Source organism: Anopheles gambiae, chromosome 2 (assembly GCF_943734735.2).
Source record: "Anopheles gambiae chromosome 2, idAnoGambNW_F1_1, whole genome shotgun sequence".
Lineage (NCBI taxonomy): Eukaryota > Metazoa > Arthropoda > Insecta > Diptera > Culicidae > Anopheles > Anopheles gambiae.
The window spans coordinates 5,421,411-5,445,284 of record NC_064601.1 but is presented as its reverse complement, the minus strand read 5'-3'; the positions used below and the strand labels follow the sequence as shown (position 1 = coordinate 5,445,284).

At 48.8% G+C, this 23,874-nt stretch overlaps 1 protein-coding gene across 3 annotated transcripts; it reads left to right on the top strand.

The window, feature by feature from the left end:
• Nucleotides 1-606: 606 nt before the first annotated feature.
• Nucleotides 607-13,446, top strand: LOC4577244 (innexin inx2). Of its 3 annotated transcripts, none has more exons than XM_001238516.3 (3): nucleotides 607-680; nucleotides 982-3,192; nucleotides 10,346-13,446. In XM_001238516.3, exon 2 carries the CDS (start codon nucleotides 1,400-1,402, stop codon nucleotides 2,474-2,476), a length of 1,077 nt encoding a protein of 358 aa, XP_001238517.2. In that variant the 5' UTR covers nucleotides 607-680; nucleotides 982-1,399; the 3' UTR covers nucleotides 2,477-3,192; nucleotides 10,346-13,446. The 3 variants fall into 3 exon arrangements, with proteins under 3 accessions (XP_001238517.2, XP_003435851.1, XP_061502861.1); XM_003435803.2 differs by having other exon boundaries at nucleotides 648-781; XM_061646877.1 differs by having other exon boundaries at nucleotides 659-3,192.
• Nucleotides 13,447-23,874: the final 10,428 nt, after the last annotated feature.

Sequence of the window (23,874 nt, the reverse complement as noted above, 5' to 3'; positions counted from 1 at the left end):
GCATTTAATTACTGCTAAATGCACTGCTGATCGCCTTCAATTCGCCGGCGATTACAAGGTGATTAGAAGGCATTTAACGGAAATTTGCGGGTAGGGATCCTTGCGCGTAGCTCAGCTACCATGCTATTGACGTTGCTGACCTTTGACCCAAGATGGGTGAATTGTGGGATGACTTCAAAAGTGCGTTCGCCTCGGATCCGGAATCGAAATCGGCTCTCGGATCGGAATTGGCTCCAAAAATCGAATCGGCTACCAAAACGGAGTCAGTTTCGGCATCGCCATAATAGGCGTTTGGGCCCAATGATGCTAAGTATTGATAACCGCAAAAAATCAAAATTTACTTGTAATAGATCCTTTCTCATTGAGATTCCCGGACTGATTTCGTCAACTCCGGAATCGACCCCGAAATCGGAATCGTTTCGATCATCAGAATCGGCTTCGGAATTGATTCCAAACATGGAATCGGAATCGGGTAAGTCCGATTCCGAGTTCTCACCACTAGTTGTTTGATCAGATGAAGCCAGGAAGGGAGGCTTACAAAGAACCAGTAGAGAAAATGAGCGAGATGCAGCAATATTCGAACGTCAAAAACCCTCGCCTTGTTCAACGGGCCCCGAGAGCAGGTCTGGAGTGACAGCTGGAGAATTCCTAACGACATTTTTTATACGACATCGGAAGAGGTAAGAGGCGTCGCTGTGCGTGCTCCTCACAGAAACGGGGACACTGTTGCAGTGAAGAACTCTGCGTTTTCGCTTGTTTTAGCACTTTTTGTGCTTCGAAGGTAGCTGAACGAAGATATTTGCCTCGTTCGGTGGTAACAGTGCAAAGTGGCGTAGAGAGTTCGTTGCCTTGCTACCTACCACCATCAGCCGTCTAACGCGTCGTCGTCGTCACCATTGGCAACAACGCGTTATTTATTTCATCATCTTTGTGTGTTGATTTTGGTTTCTTTCTTTCTTTTTTCTCTGCGATTATTTACAGTGCTCAGCGTCGGCACCAAACGACGGACGAGAAAGAGAGAGAGTGTATGTGTGTGTATGTGTGCGGAAATAGCTGTTTGATGCGTGTCACGAGGGGCACGCTGTGATCTATTGTGTGTTAGAGGGTAGCGTACCTTCGCCGTAAAGCGTACCCCCATTCCATTCCCTTCGCTTGCCCAGCGCGAAGAACTTTCCACCAGTGCGTGCGCGTGGCTGTGTCTGTGTGTGTGCGTGTGTCTGTGTGTGTGCTGCGTGGTGTTTGCAAAGCGTAAGCGTCGCGTCGTTGTCGTCGTCGTTTACGCTGATTTCGCGTATTTGCTGATTGCGGACGAGAAAGTGTGGCTGGCTGGGGCGCTGTGTGGTGTTTCGGATTTGATTCACATTTTGTAAACTAAACGCGTGTGTAAAACAGCAGCACCATGTTTGATGTGTTCGGATCCGTGAAGGGTCTGCTGAAGCTAGACCAGGTGTGCATCGACAACAACATCTTCCGGCTGCACTACAAAGCGACCGTGATCATACTGATCGCGTTCTCGCTGCTGGTCACCTCGCGGCAGTACATCGGCGATCCGATCGACTGCATCGTGGACGAGATCCCGCTGAACGTGATGGACACGTACTGCTGGATCTACTCGACGTTCACCATCCCGAACCGTCTGACGGGCATCGCCGGGAAGGACATCGTGCAGCCGGGTGTGGCCAGCCACGTCGACGGGCACGACGAGGTGAAGTACCACAAGTACTACCAGTGGGTCTGCTTCGTGCTGTTCTTCCAGGCGATGCTGTTCTACGTGCCCCGCTACCTGTGGAAGACGTGGGAGGGCGGCCGCATCAAGATGCTGGTGCTCGACCTCAACATGCCGATCATGAACGAGGAGGCGAAGGAGCGCAAGAAGATCCTGGTCGACTACTTCGCGGACAACATCAAGGGGCACAACTTTTACGCGATGCGGTTCTTCTTCTGCGAGGTGCTGAACTTTGTCAACGTGCTCGGCCAGATCTACTTTATGGACTTTTTCCTCGACGGCGAGTTCTCCACGTACGGTAGCGATGTGGTGCGCTTCACCGAGATGGAGCCGGAGGAGCGCGGCGACCCGATGGCGCGCGTCTTCCCCAAGGTGACCAAGTGCACCTTCCACAAGTACGGTCCGTCCGGCAGTGTGCAGAAGTTCGACGGTCTGTGCGTGCTGCCGCTCAACATCGTGAACGAGAAGATCTACGTGTTCCTGTGGTTCTGGTTCATCCTGCTCACCATCCTGACTGGCATCTCGCTGATGTACCGCTTTGCGGTGATTATGCTGCCGAGACTGCGGCTGCTGATGCTGCGCGCCCGCTCCCGGCTGTCGGCGCACGACGAGGTGGAGCTGATCGCTTCCCGGTGCCAGATGGGCGATTGGTTCATTCTGTACCAGCTCGGCAAGAACATCGATCCGCTGATCTACAAGGAGATTATCTGCGATCTCGCCCAAAAGGTGGAGGGCAAGGAGATTGTCTAAGCGCAGGCGGACGAAACCTTCCGGAAGAAGCCTCCGGTACTGGATGATCGTGAATCATCTACACAAAAAAAAACCAGGCTTCTTTTGGGTAGAGATTCAAAGCTTCCTTTCCTCCCCTTGCTAAAACTTCCTTTTCCCTTTTCCCTCTCCACCACCACCACGCTGCACGTGCTAGCGCCTCTCCCCACCACGGCAACGACCCACGGTTTGTGAGGTAGAATAAAGGAGAGGAGCGAAAAAATGCCGAATGAATCATTGAACTTAAGCCTGCTCTGCAGCGTATATCTGCATCATCGTCATACTAGCCCCATCCGGGAAGGTAACCGAGAACATCATCAAGCACCACCACCAACAGCAACAGCAACAACAACAACGCAAGAGTCTCAACAAGAAGGCACCACACTCTCTGGGTACAATTTCGCGAGGATGAAAAGATGTGTCGAAGATATTCACCCCCGCGCGCGCCCAGGTTCCTTCGTAACCAGCAACGGACGTCTCGGCAACGAACACATCGCCGCATCCCTCAACACCAGCACAACGGAGCGGAAAGACGGAGACGGAGAAGAGCATGAGAAGAAGGAGAAGGAAGAACCACGTACAAGAACCTCACGCACGCTACATCTTCTGCCGTTTTGTCCGTTCCATCGTCTTTCTCGATCTCTTCGACCCCGCTGCCCGACGCTACCGCCAGTGCCAGGATAGAGCTCAGAATTCAGGTAAGAACCAAAAGCCACTAACACAACACACACACACACACACTCACATCCCCTTTTTGAAGCCTCTTCTGATCTGAGGCTGTTGCTGATGCTGTTTGCCGGGAAGGCAAGATGCAGGAAATGGTTCTGGGTGAAGCAACCGCACCGTTTATACCTATGTATATATCTGCAAGCGAAAGCGCACTTCGAGTTCCCGAAAGCGCTTCCCACCGTGCGGCAAACGATATGGAGAGGTTAAATTATTGGCATTTCCTTTTTCACCCACTATCCGTCGAACTCAGGTCGGTGTTCCGTGGTGGCACGGACGTGACCCAGGTGGTGAAGTGGTGGGCCGAATTTTGAACGCATTTCCCCCCGGTCCACACTGCTGCCACCGTCCGTTCGATCGCGGTTGATCATCGCGGCACGATGATCGCCGCTCGATAGTCGGTTTTGTTTTTGAATATGCATAAGCAGCACGGCGACGACGACGACGACGACGGCGATGGTGAGGTCCCGAATTCATGATTCATTATGTTTGGCGTGGGGAATTTAAGCACGAAATGAATCATACAAACGTGTCCACATTTTTTGTTGGTGTCCATTTGGCCAAGGAGAAGCGGAGGCGACATTCTTTCTCGTGACATTTGGTACCGTCTCGAAGCGGTGATTGGTGCTGTGGGAGGTAGATAATTGTCAGCAATAAATCGTCTAATCGCCGTGTACAAGTGGGCCTCGATCGCATCGAAGGTAATCCTTCAATGGAACGATAAGATATCGACAGAAGAGGGGAAGAGGGGACAGAGAAGCAAAGCAAATCAATCGACCGAGAAGTGCAAGCATAATGGCATCCCTTGCACCTATTTGGAGAAGACACCCCTATAGCGAAAGAAGCGCTGGACGTGGATAATCGATCACTTGAAGCGAATAAAAGGGATAAGATAAGGGAACGGGCAAAACAGAGGACACACACTGCTCTGCTGCGCCTGCCACAGTACAGCGAAAGACAGTGACAGAGTTTGTCGCCGTTTTGCCGCATCTCCTTAACCTGTTTCTGAGACAACAACGACAACCACGACCACGACGACGACGACGACCGATGTTAAGATGCATTTCATGTCGCTGGGGCAGCCTGCTTTTTTTTGTGCCTGCTGTGCGACCCCCCCAAAGCCGCCAGCCCAAAGCCTTTCGGAGAGCGAAACGATCTTCATGCCCTGCCTGGCTGTCTGCGCCACCGCCGCCGCTGCTCACGACGCAACGAACGCGCGCTCATCTTGCATGCGCTGTTGCCGTCATTTCCCGTCCCGTTCCCGAGAGCATAGGCCCCGGGCCCGGCAGCAACAGCAGCAGCAGCAGAGGGCAGTGTGGCCGTTGGTTTGGTGCGCTTCACGGCTGGGGCATATTATTGCCCATACAAGCTTGTTATGTTCGTTTTTCCTTCCTTCTCGTGCACACTCCACGGGGTTGTGTGTTGCGGGGTTGTGTGTTGCGGAGGGGGGTGGAACAGGGAAAGGGTTTGGGAAGGTGCGAACCTGTATGGACAGAGAGAGAGAGAGAGAGAGAGAGAGAGAGAGGAAGACGACCGCCACTGCAACTGGATCACAAAAGAGCCACGAACGATCGGCGCTGGCTTGTCGATCGCCACGAACGCGTCCGCACCGGGTCCCGAGTCCGGGAAGAGAAAAGCAAGAGTGGAGAGAACCGACGAACAAAAAAAAAAAAAAGAAAAACCACCTCAGCTCGTTCCCATGGATCTTGGACGGTGCGAGGTGTGTGTGTGTGTGCATCACACAGCGATCGATACATGATGTGTATGTTGTTTTTTCGGGGACGGGATGAGATGTGGGGAGGAAGGCGGCGAAGAGAAAGAGTACGTTACCACTGGCGAGGTGAGCAAAGAACTCTGGCCGGAATCTTTTTCGGGGCTGGTGGGGGTTTATGCGTTTTCTTTTATTTAGACGCAGTTGCTTCTTCGTTCGCTTCGTACCCCCGCGCGATCGTGTTCGTGCCGCCGCCGCCGGTGTTGGTGCGTTTGTTGACTCAAACTCCAGTTCCCGTCATCGTTGTCTTTCTCTTCTACTCCACTGCTTCTTGGTGTTCCGATTTTCTTGCTGCTTGCTTGGTTCCCTGCTTCTTTTTGGTGAGATTTGTGCAGCGCATATCGATCATGCTTTTTAAAACACGCGCTTCAGTGTGTGTGTGTGTGTGTGAGTGCGCGCGCGATCGCGCACCGTTTTTATGCTTCTCTTGCCGGCGCGACCTGTGTGTACCGACTGGCGTGACAAGAGTAACCGCATTGGCTTACCTCGAACGGCCAGCATTTGAGCATTTTTGTTGAAGCGCGTGTGAGAAGGGAAAGGGGGACGAGAGTCGTCGTCCGTGGCTGCCGCTGTCAAGTGTATGGTGTACGGGTGTTGTTGGGCATGAAGTTTGAAAGTCATCGGTTTGGAATGTGACTTCCCATGGTGTGGCCGTTTTTCTCTCCCGCTCTCTCTCTCTCTCTGTATGTGTGTGCACTTATATGTTGAGCCCCCGTTCATTTTGAGCCGGAGCCGCGTGGCTCACGTGCAAACGCGGCCGCGTGTGTTACGTCGATGCCATTCGCTCTAAACTGTCCACAATTGTGCCAATCCGTCGCGGCTTATTATGTTTTACCGCGCGTAATGACTGCTTCCTCTCTGCCCCATGTCCCCCCCTCCGTGTGACCGTGTGGTGGTGTTCTAGACCACTGTTTGAGCGGCAACAATCGAATGAAATAATAGGGTAGGAGGGTCCCGTCCCTCCCTCACACGGGTAGATGGAGAAGATGGGTTAACATTGAATTGACCCTTCGGTCATCGTCGTCGTCGTGGTCGTAGTCGTCGTCGTCGTGGGTTTCGTCGTTCGCTTGTTAGGTCTCCACTCCGTTTGCGCTGCCCAGTTTGTTGGGAGGAATTTATGTATCCACTCTCTGTTTCACAGCTCCCGTCCGGGCTGAGGTCGCTTGTTGTGGCCGGCAGTAGCAGCAGCAGCAGCAGCAGCAGCAGCAGCGAGACGCAGAGAATTGGGATTGGTTTAAATTCGGATCCAGTCAATTACTTGCTCTTCTCTAAGCTACTGCGGCGGCGGCGTTGTTGTGGCGATGCGCTACCGTACTGCTGCTGCCACCATGTGTTTTGTCCTGTCCTGTGTTTCTCATCTCCGAAATAAATCACCCCAGATTGGCTTCTAAACAATAACAGCTGGGTGGCTGGGTTCGTCACTTGATGGGTAGCTCAAGTTGTTCGGCTACGATCTGCTGCTGCCGCTGTTCGATACATATAATTAATACGTCCAATTCGCATCTGGTTCGCTGTGTCTGTGTGCCGTTGTCTGTCCGTCTGCTAATATGGAAAGCAAATAACTCGGTTGCTAAGCGGCCGTTTAAAAAAGTAGGGACCATTCCGAAGGGCATCACAGCATCGCATGCATGATGGCAAATTGAATAATCGATCGCTCGGTTGAAGCGTTCGCCCGTACCTTTGCACAAGATCATGTGTAAGTGTATATGCATACATGTCTCTCACGTACTCACACACATACCGTTGCATAAAAAATATGGTCAATCAAGAGGGGGTTTGCGAATAAAGCTCCTGAAGCCCTGTCGATGCTACAAGATCGCTCTATCTCTCTCTCACACAACCAGTTGTCCAGTGGAGGCTGGGAGACCAGTTTAAACCTGATTCTTGTGGTCCAAAGCGACCCCTCCCCCCTACTCGCTTCTCCATCTGCATACACACGTACTGCAACGACGACCTGCTTTTTTCTTCTCCACCTCCACCAGCTCGGTGTGTAACCCTGGGGGTCGATTATTTTACCGCTTTTGGGGAGCGACAGAGAGTCGATAAATTTGCCTCCGCTACTGGCCGTTTAAGCCTCCGTTGGGTTGGGCTGGGCTGGGCTGGGGCAGCATACAGAGATTGGGCGGAGAGTGCGGAGGCTGCGGCGTCCTCACGTCCGTGGTAGCCGCGATGAACATGTTTTACGATCGTTTGATCGATCGCCGATCGCCATTTTCTTGAGTATCGTTTTTTTTTGGTACGCTATCTTTGGTTTTGATGCTGCAGCGAGAAGAATTCCTTCCGATCCGATGCGCGAATGGTCAATTTTGTGGCCTTTTTTGGGGTTTTGGTTGCACTTTTCCCGTCTCCCTTTTCCTTGCTGTATTTTGCGGTCCAGCGATGGTTGGTTAGGTTGAAACTGGTTTTTTAAATGGCATATGCCGATCGCCGCGGTATGTGTGTGTGTTTTTGCGTCATGTGTCGCAAGCTTTTATGACACTGTGTCGTGTCATTCGTCTTCTTCTTCTTCTTCCTCTTCGTACTGAGAGATAATGAAATATGTGCAAGAGAAAGTGGTGGTAGCCCCTTGATCTCTTTTATGTGGGTAGCGGTGTTAGCTCACTGTCAGGGGGAGAGGATAAAGGGCAAAGAGTGGTCCGTGTCCATGGCTCGTTTGTAGCTACCTTTAAGCGCTGGTTTTGAGTGCAAAGATGCTTGCCATTATTTTGCATGATTTGCTGTTATAGTGGACGCGAGCGGATGGTGGAATTTATTTAAATAAATACATAAAACTCCTTCAAGTGATCACCTCTTCAATGTACCGTACACGTGATCACCTTTAAATGGAGCCAACTGCGAGTCCAGCGAGATGTCATTTTAATTAACATGCCCAGGTCGCGTACCTACATATATCTTCATTCGTTCTCGTACAAAAGCCGGACGATTTATCAAGCGTAATTAACGAAACCGTTTGCTGTTTGCAAATCGGCCAAACTGCGAGTTGCGCAACACGTTCGATTCGTTCTCGTTCTCTGCCTTCACGTTCCAGCAATTCCCAACTAGCATGTATTCTCCACCACGGGCCGCGTGGCGTTTACAAACATTTTGTGTCGCAGCGCAGCCGCTTGGGTATGATTTGTTACGATTAAAAGATTTCTCCTCAACCCCGCACGGCGAAGGGCAAACAAAGAGACCTTCGATTGCGTTTAGCGAAGGATGATGGTGGTGAGGAGGAAGAGAGAGAGAGAGCGGAACGACGATAGAGGGGAATGGAGTGTGAATCGTTCCCATTCGAGTGCCCGGTTTCGAGAATATGGACAACTTCCACCAATACGCACACACAAACACTGATCGGGTGGTGCTGGCGTGCGTCTCTGTGTGCGTTTGCTGGTGACCCAGTTGAGAGCAGCATAACGATGTGGACAAAACTCTGCCTGCCTGCCACCCAATTCCATCGGAACTCGCTCGGCAGTACCAGCAGTCAGCAAACCAGCACACCAGCGTGTCTTAATTGACGCCTACAGACCTTACCGTTTGCGCCCACCGTTGTCGCATCTCTCATGCCAACGTTTGCGCGCGCGCATGTGCTGCTGGTTGGTGCGTTCCGTCCCGGACCGAAGGGAGGTCATATGGGAAGTTATCAATTATTTACTTTTTTCCAATCCATCAACCACATCAACACAACGGTTCTGTGGTGAGGAGACCCCTGCTGGAGGGAATACCCTTGGACTGGCCTTAGGCGGCCAGCTGTGGGAAGAGAGTAACGCGTGCCACAAGCAGGCAGCATCATTATTGCCTCCAAACGGTTAATCTGTAATCACGAGCGATCGCAATTAATGCGCCACAAGTGTCAAACAGAGAAAAAATATACGATGGTGTCAAGCCCTCGGTCTATCTGCGAGATGGATGAGAAGAAGAAGCATGGGCAAAATTCTTTATCATCAGCAAACGAGAGAGAGAGGAACTCACCCAACTCTTCCCCCTGGTAACAACAAAAGCAAAAGGTTGTTTTACTTGCACCAACATATGCTTGCTTATGAAATGTGACCGTGTATTGTTTTATTTTGTTCTAATTTCCCTCTCTCTCTGTCTCTCCTTTCTCCTCTCTCTCTCTCTCTATAAACACTTCTCCATGTGATGCTTTGTTTGTTTCTTCGAGAAGTGGGTTTTTAAATAAACATTAGCAAGTATCAGATGTCACAGCACATCAATCAGCCGTGATACAGAGCCGTGATGGGGGCAAGATAATGGGTTTTGGGTGCGACGGGGTACGGGGTACGGGGTGTCGATAAAAAAAAATGGCCCGAACCACCGCCGTGACGCTTTGTTTATCATGTGCGGCAGAAACGGTTTGTAAATATTGAGCAAATAGATGGTTCGTTATCATAAAAGGAATTCCACCAGGCGAGCGCGTCTAGGAGACACGATCGTGCCATCGTCGTTTGAGCTGTGGCGCGGTGGCTAGTGCTACTGCCACTTCTTGCGACCGGTGAACGGCGAAATAGTGACACGTGTTTGTTGATAAACGTTCTATTTATTTGCACAGCTTATGTTTTTGTACCGTACCACCCAACATACCACCAACACCACCGGGCTTGATCCGTATCACGAGACGCGCAAAGTGGCACGTACTTTGTAATCAGCAGTTTTGCTTACTTCGACTTCCTCGACTTAGCTAGCAGAGGCGCATCGGATCGAATTGCTCTTCGTACTCTTCTCTCGCGCACAATCCACCACCGCCTTATCAGTCGGTCGGACCGTTGCGGTAAGAAGTGATCGTAGACATTTAATCACGTTGTCGTCATCGTTCCGATCGGAACAGCGGTGACAGACAGGGCCGGCGTTGCAACGCTAACCCCCCATAGGTTATCTAATCTGTATATCTATAGCTATAGCAGATTTGTGGTAACCTTCCCCGCTTTGTGATAATGCTTCCCGTGTCAGTGTTTTATTGCTCTACGTGCGAAACTACAACGCTCCAGCCGCCCCCCGCAGCAGTGCTCGCGCTGGACTTTGTTGTACCATCAGCACTTTCCGGTTGGCGTTGCTGCCTCATGTTTCCTCCTCCATGACTAACGTGTGAAGCGTTTGACTTGCGCCAGCACGTTCCAAGAAGTTATTTAATTAAAAAGGTGCACAGCATGAGTCATGTTGGCAGACGGGTGGCATTTTTTTGTATATATATATATCAATCCACCCCGCAAGACGATCGTCCCATGGATGGAATGATAAGCACTACCACCATAAACAAAACTTCCGCATAGACAGTGCAAAAATTCAGCAAAAATATGTTATCTTATCGTGTGTTATGTGTTGCCGTTTGATAAATTCTTTGCCATTTACATATCTGTTTTTTTCTTCATTCATTCTTGCAGATTATCTATCCGACGCAGAAACGCATTCAAACGCAACTCTACAAACAGAGTCAGGTGCTTCCTATTCCCGGAATGCACTTCAACCCAGAGCGAGAGACTCAGCGTCGTCCGATAGTGCAGGATTAATGGCTTGACTGTCGTCTCGATGGAACCGGAATCGTTCGATGTTCATCATCCGTCTTTGAATGCAAGAAGCGATGTTTGCCTGCGGAAAGGATATAGTAACGGTTTTCTGTTTTGTCTTGTTTTAGTGTGCCGCTGAAATAGACAAAGTAGAGGAGGGCTGTTAATCCTGCATACGAACACAAGCGAATGATGATAATTTTTGCATAGATTTACACCAGAAGAAGCATGAGCCCAGGGCAGTAGAAGAGATAGAGAGAAGCGTCCGAAGACAATCGTTAAAAAACTCGAATCCTAAAAAGAAGCAAAGTAGTAACAGACACGCAAAGTCAAGATAACGAAAGGTTCCGAAGCTTCGAAGACAATAAGTGAGTGCCGCAGCCAATTATGTGAGAACAGATAACTCGCCCAAGGTAAAAGCCATTTTTTTACGCAAGTACGATTACAGTGCGCTGTATGAAAAGAAGAAGAAAAAAAAGAAACACATTCCTAGAAACAGAAACCGCAATATAGATAGACTGCTGGTAACGATGATGATGATAGAACTTCTGTTTGCCTAATGAACGATCTTCATAATTCGATTTCGATGATTCTTTTTTTGATAGATTTTTTACTACAATTTTACAACACACAATACCCCCCCGCATACATACATTTAGATTGACGCTCTAGGCTTTTCCCGATAGGTCTACTTTTTAGTGTGTAAGTAAAAACGCGATGATGATAAATAGTACAGGGTAGCGAATCGAGAGAGAGAGAGAGAGCGGCAGTTCTTTTTTAAAGCAAAACAATAAGAGGCAATACAATAGGGGCACAATATGCATAGAGACACACTCGTTAGTGGTAGGTTTTAGCACGCAAAACACAAACACAAGACAAACGCAATCTCTAGCACCATGCGTGAAATCGTATTGATGCGATTTTCGATTTCCGATTTTGGTACGTACTCGGCTTTACACAAAAGCAAGTGTAGAAGCAAGCAAACAATGTGTAGGTGTGTCTATTTGTGTGCATGTAGCCGGCATAATTTTTGGTTTGCTCCTACGATGTCGTGATGCCATAGGGAAGCAGGATGTCAAAATTTCCGTTTAAATCCGCCGACTCGACGACGGCGGCAACAGTGACGATCACGATGGGTCCCTTTGTGACAGTGTTAAACGCCATTTTAAAATGCATTGAATAATATTGTAAGGTGCGTGTGTAGGATAATGAAAACGCGTGTTCTTTTAACCGTGCATGATCGTCATGGAATTGTATGGTGTGTTTTTCTCTTTTTTTTTAATACAGTGTGACTTTTAACACGATCCTACACTCGAATTGATCGCAACCGATCGATGTTTGGCGAGATTGATTCATTGAGTGTGGATCTTTTATTTATATGTCGTACACGTGTATTTGAGTTGAGCTGTATGCACTGCGTACTACTACTACTAAACTACTACTACTGCTACACGCGTATACGAGCAAAGTGTGCCCGATTTTGGCCCGAAATATTTGATAGGAGAAAGAGAGAGAGAGGAAGCACTGCCAAATGGTTGTGCTTGCCACGAAACAAAAGAAAAAGACATCCTAAAACGTAAATTCAGCATTTATTACACTATCGAATTCTAAATTTTTACGTTCTGAGTACCAGTAACAAGCCAAGAACGTTCTTTGGTATGATCATAGTTTTTGTGCGACAGAGAAGGACAGAGAGAGAGAAGCTATTTCGAGGAGCTAAATTGATAAGAACGCGTGACGAGAAAGAGAGCGAGAAAAAGAAGTGCGAGATAATAGAGAGTTTCTTGTGATAAACGTATAAATTATAGAATGTAATAGGGCAGGAAGTGTTTTCCTGCCAATTCCCCCTTCTTCCTGCTGAAAATTTTCTCCCCTTCTTTCTGGAAAACCACGCTACGCTATTCCACTTATTCTTAACGAGCGAAGGAAGGATTGACGATGTGAAAGCGCTTTCCTTTCATATCATACTAGTGCGGTGCGTCCAAAATCGTTTAGTAGTGTGCTACAAACGGGGAAAACAAAACTCGATTAGCGTATATAGTATAATATTGTAACAATTTTCGGCAAACGTGTGACAAATGTAATCGGTAAAATATTGCTGCACCCCCCCGGGCGCAGCAAACAATCCTTCCAATTCCAGTCAATCGACTATCCGAGTCTATCCAAGGGAAGTTACATGCGTGCAGCTGATTACGGACGATCCAGGGCCCAATCGTGCCGTTCGCTGCAATCTGCTTTCATCATTCCAGTAGGCACTCTCAGAGAAATAGAGAGAGAGAGAGAGGACGCACCGTGTAGAACAGAAGCACAACATTGATTTTTTTTAAACATTCAACGATATTAACTCTCGTATATCCTTATACACACCGAGCGTACAGAGTGTTGTAGAGAAGATTAGATGAAAGACAACATACACACATAATATATATGGTAATACACAGAACGATGCCATCATCTTGTCTCCCCTCATCTCGCGAGTAGTGTTAGTAGGGCGCTTTTAAATGCTAGGCACACATATTTTACAAAACAGCGCAAAAGGTCTAGCTATTTTTGATAATCATATTTTACTGAAAAACTGTATTTTGAACGAGAGAACCATTTTATACACTAAAACGTAGTAGAAGTCTTGTGTGCACACACGATGTACACACACACACACCCGCCCCACAGAGAGCACAAACGAACGCATTTTATAGTAATATTTAAACGACAGCCAGAACACACAAGACAATCATTGTAAGATAAAGGCAAAAACAAAACAAACAGCGCAAAGTTGGAGACGCACGAGACGACGGGATGATGATGACGGTCGCTGTGTAGTTGCGTGCAGCACAAGCGTGAAATTACGGTAAAACAACGCGGGCCAACACACACACACACAGGCTCGTTCTACTCTTCTCTATCAGTGCCTTTGGATTTTGGAGATAGTGGTTTTTTTTGCTTAAATAAAACTCTCACGTATGCTATTGCAAAAAGAACTCCGAAGAACCGGTCGTCGTGGGTGATAGAGATATATCGAGAAAGTAGCTTTAATCGTCGGTCCACTACTAACTGATTGTTTATTGTTTTAGCTGTTGAAACGCGCTATCTCGTGTACAACACCGTGCTCTGCAGTCTACGTTCGAGCGAAGCGTTCGTTTCCCCTTTCCACCGATGGGACGGGAGGGGGGCTAATAAAATGGACAGTTTTATTGGCGAACGTGGAACGCGCCGGAAGATAGATGATTGCGACAAAATCTACCAAACGAAGCACCAAATTTGAAATTTGGTAATAAATTGTTTAAAATAATGGCGAGCAGGATGGTGGTACCCCCCCCCCCCCCTCCACGCCCACAGCGTGTGGGAGGGGAAAGATGTCGAGGAAAATGTCCAAGAAGTTTTACCAGTTTGATTTGTACAACGACGAGGGCTCCCCAACCCCATTGGAGGGAGTTAATTTTTGGATTCTTCCCACTACAACAATTACACAACTTCAGCTCGACCGATCGATCGCAGCAGTACCAAAAGTTTAAAAACGGGGTCAATACGACTATAATTAGATACAAAGTTTAAAGAGCTTTTGAGGCAACGCAACAACATTTATTCCTAAAATGAACGACTCTCATCGCTTCGCATTTAGACTGGCAAGATGGCAGCGAAAGGCTTCCCAGTAAGCTTTTACCGAAAGAAAGCGTGAGAGAGAGAGGGGAGGGGGGGGGGGGTGTGGTAGTGATGGGAGCTCGGAATCGGACCTACCCGATTCTGTTTCTAGAACCAATTTCTGGGCCGATTTCGGAATTGACTCCGGAGCCGATTCCGGAGTTGAATTCGAAATCGGAATTGGTTTGGAATCGGAATAGGTTCCGGAATCAGAATCGGCTTCGGAATCGGAATCGACCTGAGAATCGCAATTTGTTGCGGTAACAGAATCAGAATTGACTCCACAATTGGAATTAGCTCCGGAATGAGAATCAGTTCTTGAATTGAAATAAGAAGTTTCGGAAGGGAAATTAGTCCGGGAATCTTCATGAGAATGGATCATTTACAATTATATTCTTTGCAGCTATCAATACGTAGCATCATTGGATCCAAACGTCTCTTCTTATGGAGATGTCGAAACCGACTTCGATTTCCAAGCTGATTCTGATTTCGTTGCCAATTCCGATTCCAGAGCAGATTTCGATTTCGGAACCTATTATGATTCCGGAGCCAATTCCGGAGCTGATTCCCATTTCGGACCCGATTTAGGAACCAATCCGATTATGGAATCGATTCCGGAACTACTTCTAGAGCCGAATCCGATTCTGGAGCCGATTCCGATTCTAGAATCAATTCCAATTCTGGAACCGATCACGATTCTGGAAGCAATTTTGGAACTAATTCCGGAGCCGAATCAGATTCTGGAGCTGATTCCAAAGCTGAACCTACTCTCCGGAATCGATTCCAGAAAACTTCGGAGCTAATCAGAATCAATTCCGAGGAAAACTTCATTTTTCGCCATCACTAGTGTGTACTTCAGCCCGGCTAATGCTCAATTGTTTGTTTATTATTGTACTGTCGAGTGGATGAAAACTCCCGGCGTTGGCGGCGGGCTCCCCCTTTTCGTTACACACAGCACAGTCAAGAGTCAATTTAGCGCACTGGTATGAAATTGCGTGTTTCCGGTTGAGTGTTGAAAAGGGAAAAAAAGGGAAAATAGGAAACAACCGGTACGGAGAAAAACGGTCCGGCCTTTTTTCCTGATTCCTGGTAGCGCGCGGGGTCATTGTGTAGGAAACGGGAGGGGGGCAAGGATATTAGTGTTGCTCTCGAAAACCCATCGGTTTGAAAATCCGTCCATTGTTGTTGTGCCGGGTTTTGTCCTCAGGTGTTTCGGGTTGAGCAACTGCGTGTGGAAATCGTTGTACGTACAAAAGGTACGTCACGGTGCTTGACAAAATGGGCACATGGATGGGATGAAAAATATGCCCACACACACACACTTTTCGTCCGGGGTCGGGATCGGCGGGAAGGGCCACACAGGAATATCATCTTTACGTCACGCGCTTTCACTCGCTCGCTCTCCCGCGTCAAGTTCCCGCTCCTCCAGCTTGTGTGACACATTTCACCACCCGGAAGCTATCACACCGAATGGGCGGAAGGATGGAATGAATTTACCAAGAACAAAACAGTAGAAGGGGGATGGGAGAGTGCCTGGGCTGGGCGACATCACATCAGTGGTGCCCACTTCTTCGTGTCGATTATGGCCCTCTTCTTGGCGCGTCGATTGCCGCCCCCCGTGGCAGTGTGGCCGGAAAAAGGGGGAGAAAAATGCAGGGTGTCGTCGGTCTAGCGTGAAGTGGGTTCACGCTGTGGGATGCTGCTCTGTCCTGTGAAACCGGAAGTCGGCCTGCAAAGGAAGGGGAGAGGAGAAGGGGAGGTGGAAATAACACTGCGCTTCGCGGTTTCTTTGCGTCACTTTGCACATCAAGTGACGGTGGTGGTGGTGGTATGCCCCGAGCCCCAGTACAACAAAAGGACGGCTGGTAACCGAAACACACACACACACACACAGTGCTACCTCTTGGTGGGTAACACGAAACCACCGAGACAAGTGGCAATTGTGTTTCGTAGCTAATTTCATGCTTTCTTTCGCGCGACAACACACGACAATATGCTGGTGCTTGCTGGCAGTGGAGGAACTTTTTTTGTGTGCTTTCCCCTTGGCCCCCGTTTTCTCTCACTGTGTGTGTGTGTGTGGAACTCTGGTGCCTTTGTTCTGGCGCTTTGCTTGCGCGCGGAAATGGGAAATGGGGCGCAAAACCCGCGCGAGAAGAAACCCCGCAAAAGGGGCTTCGTTATTTCATTTTAAGTTTTACCATCACCGGTGGCCGTTTGGTGGTTGTTTGGTCTGCAAAAACGCGTTTACACACAAAACCCCCCCAACACTGGTGTGCCTTTTTTTTTGCTCTTCTCTTTCTTTGGTTTGGCTGCCTGCCGGTGGGGACGCTGCCACTTGGCTGCCACTCATACACAAGGCGGCCGCGGTGTGTTACAAGCAGAAGTAGAAATTCTTACTCGATTTGCCTCGTTTCCACACCGACACACACACACGTGGTTTGGGGGGAGGAGGGGGTCCAGGGGAGCGGACCAGATGACCGTTTAAGTGCTCGTCGTGCTCGGTGATGATACTCAGGCCGGTTTCATCTTGTTACCTTTTTGTTGCTGCTGCTGAGCTTCCCCGTTTCCCTGTCCAACAGAGCAGCGAGAAACGTTTATTGATCTGACTGTTGTTTAGTTTCGGTTCAGTTCGGGTGCCACCGGGGGAAGGGGCACGTTTCCCCCCCCCCCTTTCTTTTCTTCTCGACATTTAATGGCCCGACCGACCGACCGAGCTGTTGTTGCCTCGTGTTTTATTTCTGTTTGTGTGTGGTCCGCGCTTTTTTTCGCTTTCGGCCGTTGTTGTCCGACTCGGATAACAACAGTCTCTGCCCGCTGTTCCCTGTTCCTTGGGATTGTGTCGGTCGGTTTTAAGATGCGAGAAAGATGGTTTTGATTTTTATTTTACATTTCCGTTGCGTCCGGGCCCTTCCGCGGCTGACCAGCCAGCCATCCCGAAGGAATAAATCACGCTCTCAAGCAGTGCCTCAAGTGTGCCTTAATGCGAATGTGGAGGACTTGACCTTTTTTCCCTTCTTCTTGCTCCTGCCCCTTCACCCGCCAAGCCCGGTTGTTTAGATAAATTTTCATGAGGCGCATAATAACTTAAATCTCTTTCCTCTGTTTTTTTTTCCTCCGTTTTGTGGGTCAAAAGCCGTCATCCCGGCCAATGAATAAAATCCCGTGCGTTGGAATTTTTATGTTTTATGATATCAATTGTGATGGCTGGGGAAGAAGAAAAAAACACACACACTGGAGGGTTTTTAAAGGTGTGCGTACAAGGTGAAATAAAAATGTTTATGAAGGTTATTCTCATTCCACGTTGGGTCTGCTTTGCTAAACTGTGGCAATGGCAATAAAGCAGCACAATTATGGATAAAGCTGGGGAGTCAGAGGACAAGTTGCATGTAAATGTTTGCAAACGCACCTTCCGTAAGAAAGATAAATCAGACGCCCGCTGGGGGGGGGGGGGGGGAGTTGAAGGAGAATCACGCGCGAACGAATCATTCATTTCGGGCGCTGGGACCGACTCGCCGAGGTTTAATATTCATGTTGAATTTAAATTTATTGAACCATCTTTCACTCACACTTTTGCTCTGTCTTTGAGTGTCTTTCCCTTCCACGAGACGAAGAGGGTTTGGGGCAAATGGCAAGGCAAGGTGGGGATGCATTATACAGATGTTTATTTGATTACACGGTGATAAATTCAATCCGGCCCCTCCGTGCGTGGCGATCAGTTTTGATGAAGATCAATAAAAAATAAAACCTTCCGTACATCATAAAGGGAGGAGATGAGTGAGCGAGAGAGAAAGAGAGAGCAATAGAGAATGCATTGAATTAGATTATTTATTTATCAAATCATTTTTAAGTGCTGGTGACCCTGCTCGCTTTCCCACCTTTAAAAGCGATACGGAGCTGGAAAATGTTTCAGCGGCAGCTTTTCGATTGGATTATCTGCCGAGACATGGCGAACCGCGTGTGTGTGTGTGTGTGTGGGTACACAAAATCAGCATCTTAATCTGTGATGAGACAGTTACAGCCAGTGATGTTTTCTTGACACCCGATTTTCATCAATCATGATGCCGTGTCTTTGGGGGGGGGGGAGCGGCGTTCGGGAAGATAACGGAACGGCAGTAGCGCAAAAGTAGCGCAAAAGTCTCCCCCTTATTCCCCCCGTTTACTCCCTTGTAAACCACAAATCATCCATTCATGTCCCTCTTTCCCCTCCCCCCTCTCCCAATTCCCGTACGTGACGGGAGCGGCGATGAAAGAGCGATCTCAATTCGCGCGCCCAAGGAAAGCTAATGGAGGCGCCTGGCAGCTCGTATGCGCGATGGAGACGCATGGTCTGTCTCAACGTTGCACGTGCGTGAGGGCGGCGGTATGAGCCGAAGGGGAAAAGGTCGCGGCCATTAGGCACCGGAGGGGTGGGGGGGGGGGGAGGGGAAGGAGTGGTAGGTTGTATTGAATTCATCTAATCTTCTCGATGTATTTAACCTTCGCCTGGCTGCCTGCCTGCCTTTCTGTCATCGCGTAAGCGGACCCCCCCCCCCCCGGACCCGCTCCATGGTTCGATTCATCTCACGCTCCGCGCACATCAAGAGAGCGCTGAAATGGAAACAATTTTTAGAAATGATTCTATTTACGATCGAACTCGCTCGGCTCTCGGTGCTGTTGTGCGCGTTCATGGGCATTAGGGAATGATTTACGCCAAGATGGGGAGCAGAATGCTCTGTTGCGCGTGTGGCGGTGACAGTGTGCGCGGTCTCCTGGGGGACGGGGGGCCTTTTTCCCATCAGGGACACACACACATAATGGTAGCACAGATTGATGGAAGGTTAGCCGTAGAAGAGTGGGGGGGTTCAGCTCAAACCAGTCAAACTCAAACGGTGGTTTTTAAAGGGAAAGAAGCTGGGTCAAGGGCTGCCTCTAGATGTCTTTTTGGAAGTTGAAAGTAGGGGGGAAGGGGAGGGTGGGGAGATGAGTGACGATAAAAAGACGGTCGGCCCTGTTGACGGTGGATGGTTGAAACTCATCCCCTGCTGCTGGATGCTGATCTTTTAGTAATTTCCCTCCCACGGTGTGTTGTTAAAAAGTTTGATAGAAATCATTTCCCACGCTAAAGAGCTTCTGGTTCTGAGGGGGGGGGGGGGATAAGGGAATAAGGGGCAAAAGTGAGCGAAAAGATGTAAACACACGACCCATCCCAAGCCGAGCACACATTAAGAGCGCGACCTCTCGAGGGTCCAATTTATTTCACTCGACGAAGACGCCAACGACGACGACGAATTGAATTTGAAATAGCTCGTTGGCACATTAGAAAAACAAATTCTCCCCCATTCCATTCCATTCCATTCCTTTTCTCACACACACACACCTTTAAGCAGCTGGTATTCATAAACAATGGTCGTTAATAAATGCGTGTTCCACGCTGGCCTGGCCGCTGGCCGGCGGGCACCTAACACGTCATCAGGCATGGTGCGAGCAGGGACAAAATATGGGGTCCACCTTTAACAGCAAAACTCCATCTCGGAATAAAAACAGGTGGGCGATCTGTTTTCTTCTGCTGGCCTATTATTTTGCTGCCGGGGGAGGCCCCAAAAGCGGTCTGGGCTGGGGAAAAACAGAAATGAATTATTGCACCGAGGTAGCATCATCGTCTTTCCACAGGGTTGCACAGTTTCACCACGAAGCTGAATCATCGTAGCTGGAGCTGAGCGTAAGAGGGAAGGGTGGCTCAGTGGGAAGCGTAAGAGGGAGTTAGTTTTCACTTTCACATTCAACGCTCGACAACAGATGCTTGCGAGCCACATTCACGCAAAAAAAAAACAAAAACAAACTAAAAACACTTGAAACTGTGTTCTTTGTAGGCCACAAGAATCGAGAAAACGTACCCAAAAAAAGAAAACAACTCTCCCACAATCACTTTCCTGTTGTCTGTGGATTCTTTTTCTTTCCCCTGGCTTTAAAGTGGAACTGAAAGTGGGAGTTGTAATTTCGCTAAATTGTACCCAGGATATAAGCACAGCTTAAAGTACATTCCAAAGGGGCGTAAAAGTAAAAGAAAGCATCGGCACCGCAAAAAAGTGTGATAAAATTAATCAAAATAAAACCACCCTTCCTGTGGGGGGTGTGGGAAAACAAAGCAAAAAGGGAAATGAAGAAAGAAAAAAAAGCGAAGAAGCGAAACGACAAAGTTAACGTGGTCTTGAGAATGGTCACGACCACGAATCTCTTTTCCTCCTTTTCGCTCCTCCTTCACCATCCCAATCGATACTTACTTTGCACACAGTTTGGCGAGGAGTGTCGTTTTCGTTTGATGTTTCGTTAAAAGCACAACAAAAAAAAAACGGCAAAGGATAAGCGAAAGAAGGGAGAAAGAATGGGGGAGCTAAAGAAAACGCAAATTATTTCAATCGTTAAAGTTACTATCTTTCCAACAACAACAACAACAACAAAAAACCCCCACACGCACGCACACACTTAAAAAGAAAGTAAAGTTTTCCTTCTTCTGGCCTCGTTTCCACAGGCAAGCGTCGCGACCCTTTTTTTGCTTTGATTTTTAAAATAAACCCCAACGCTCAACGTCGGGTTTTTGTCCTTTTTTTTTGGGAGGAGGGAGGATTTGAGCCGCTTTTATCCCTTCCTCTTCCCTTCCTCCTTCCTTCCTATCTACCACCCACCCAACCTCTTTGGAATTGCTTGTGAACAGTCAGTCCTGTGGTCTTGCTAATATCCTGCAGTACGCTTCCGGGTGCACATCCACCCTCTTTTACACACACACACACACACCTACACACAACCCATCCAAACCCACCCACCCACCTCCCCGGTTTTAATACACTTCCGTCCCTTTTGTGTCCCTTTTTTGTCGGTAATTTCGCTAAGGTCGATTCTCTTCACGTTTCGTTTGTTTTCGTAGCACATAGTTGGGTGGGTAGCGTACGCACATTTGCATTGAAATGGGGGAGGACTCATCCGCACGCACGCACACACGTCATTGGGTTGAGGGTTTTTGGGGATCGAGCCCCCTGCAGCAGCACGGAAAACAAAACTTTCCCGAGCGAGCAGCTTGTGATAACACACACATAAGGCAAGAGGAACAAGGGGGAGAAAGGGGGGAAAGTTTTAAATAAACAGACGCAAGCAAATCCTTCGGGGGACGGGACGCTTTTCCCCCCTTTTTTTTGGCTGAGTTCGCAACCGGCGGCGGCGGCATGCCTGTGGAAAATGCGCATGCCGATGCGTTTGTGTCGTTGTGGAGGTCCAGCAGCAGCAGCAGCAGCAAAAGTAGCGTCTAATGAGCTTCCCACCGCTGCACTCTGCTGCCCTTTTCTTTCGCTTTTCGTCTTGCTGCTGTTCGCCTTTCTCTATGACCGTCTGCGCGAGCCCCGATGAAGAGGTTTAACGCTCCGTCGTACGTTATGCGTAGTAAATCCCGCCACAATGACCCCCTCCTTCCCGCTCTGCCTTCTTAAAGGGAAAAAGAAATCCACACTGCATCCGGGATGGGAGAAAAAAAGGAAGGATGAATAAGAGCTTTTTTTGTTGGCTCACCCATCTCGCCAAAGTTCCACGCAAAGAAGCACTTAACCACATGGGAAGAGGAGGGGTGCTTTTCGCTCTTTACACAAACACACACACACACATACGTGGCTTTGTTTTCGGTTGCCATGCTGCTTCCGTAGTAGGCTGGCACACACATGAATTGCAGTTCAGTCGGCGAAAGAGAAACGTAAGTAATGAAGCGCCATCTGGTGCCTACTGCAGGGACTAGTGTGTGCCGACCGAGGCCGGGTTGTGGCCGTGTTGTAAGGCTACCAGCAACAACAACAACAATAAGCGTATGTGTGTGTGTGTGTGTGTGTGTGTGTGTGTGTGTGTGTGTGTGTGTGTGTGCGGGCGCTTGTGTGTACATAAGTAAGCGTAAGCGAAAAATCATTCCCCGCTTTCGCTTTATTTCATCTTTACCCTTCAAAAGAACAGGAAATGTGCAAAGCTCGAGCTCCGAGTTGTGTGTGTTTTTTTTTCGGAAGCGGGAAAACGCTATCGTTAATGTACATTTTGTGCCACTTTTTCTATTTCTCCCCCCCCCCCCCCGCCCCTTTGTGTAATGGGAAAGACCGGGAGGAGGATAAAAACAGCAATTTCCTCGGATTTGCGAATGCACTTTTGGTGCCGTGGGGGTCATGTACTGTAAACGTGCTTGATGACGTCAACAACAATGACGCTCAGTGAGATGCGTCGGTGTGTGTGTTGGTAATGTGCGAGAGGAAAAGCGCCGGAGTCGAATTGCGATATTGAAATTAATTGAGAGTGAAATAAAATTGCTTTCCCCCGAAGAAGATGCAATTGTCATGCAAATTAGTTAAAGCCAAGTCAAGAGCAATGCAAGCTTTCTCCTGCTGCTGGCGCTAGAGCTGTACCACAAAGGCCGTGGAATTGCAATTTGCAAACACGTAACAGACATTAATATTGGAAACTATAGCGGGAAAACCCCCCTTTTTGTGCAGGAAAGCTACATTTAAATAGTAAAATGTGGCAATACCTGGTTTAATCGTACCGCTTCGAGCGCTGTGTCGAACGTATTGGTTCGTAGTCTAATTTCTCACGCTTCTGCGAATCGGCTTTGCTGCTTTGATCCACAACCTGCATGGCATGGCACAATTTCTTCACCCCCGCCTGCCCCACAGCGCGTCGATGGCCTTAATTTTAGTAATTGTTTAACAATTATGATACACAGCGCACACACACATATGTGAGCATTTTGTGAACACAGCCACACGGTGGTGAGTGAGCGAGTGAGCGGCGGGCGAAAATATCAATCTCACGTGATGGAGCAGCAGCACCGAGCAGCAGGCCATGCCGAAGAAAGGTAAGCAAGCAAGGTAAGTAGCATTACGCGAGCCGGGCAATCATTTGTGAGCTTCCGTTTTCTCCCTTTCTCTCTCTCTCTCTCTCTCTCTCTCTCTCTCTCTCTCTCTCTCATACACACTGCAGCCGGGCAGCCCCATGTAGCTGAGAAAAATTGTTATTAACCGACCGTATGCAGCCAAAAAATCGAAAGAAAGAAAGAAAGAAGGGCAAGCAAACAAAGCACCGAAAATCCGCGCTGACGCGCGCGGGCAAAACAACAAGGTATGAGCGTAAATTTCTTCTACTGGTGAGTGGGAGAGGGGGGTGGGGGGGGGGGGAGTAAGGTGGTAGGGCCCGTTCATGTGTCGAGATAAAACGAGATTTTAAAACCCGCAGCCAGCAACCACATGGGCCTTTGTGGAAGAAGGAAAGCGATGCAACACACACACACAAACACACACAAAGAGACAGGTACAGCAGGTGATGGGAAAAACAACATCGACGGGAAAATTCGTTCTGGCCTCGAGGTCCGGGTTTTTGAGCCTTTCCACCCGCATGGCCCGCGTGTACATGTACATGGACCGACACACACATGTACGTCTATCTGTCCCATCTCCGCGAAGTGTGTTGTCGGGGCTCATTTCGGGCGGCATTTGCATACACCAGATCGCTCCAAATCGGATCAAGGGAAGGGGGGAGGGGGGGGGGAAGGGAGGTGGGGTTGGCTGTATGGTGACCTGGGATAAGGGCTATGGTTTCTTGTTTTGCAACATCCGAGGCGAGCGGTTTTGTTTGTCCCGGTGAAGGTGAAAAGATCATTTGCTTGGGCTGAGCTGAGCGAAAAGGGGGGGAGACAAAAACCGGGTTGAGGGCTTTGTTTAGGTCAAACGAAAGGCAAACATATCGATGAATTCGGGCAAAGACAGACACAC

Coding starts and splice junctions, on each gene's coding strand:
- LOC4577244 (XM_001238516.3), top strand. CDS start 1,400: ATGTTTGATGTGTTCGGATCCGTGAAGGGTCTGCTGAAGCTAGACCAG.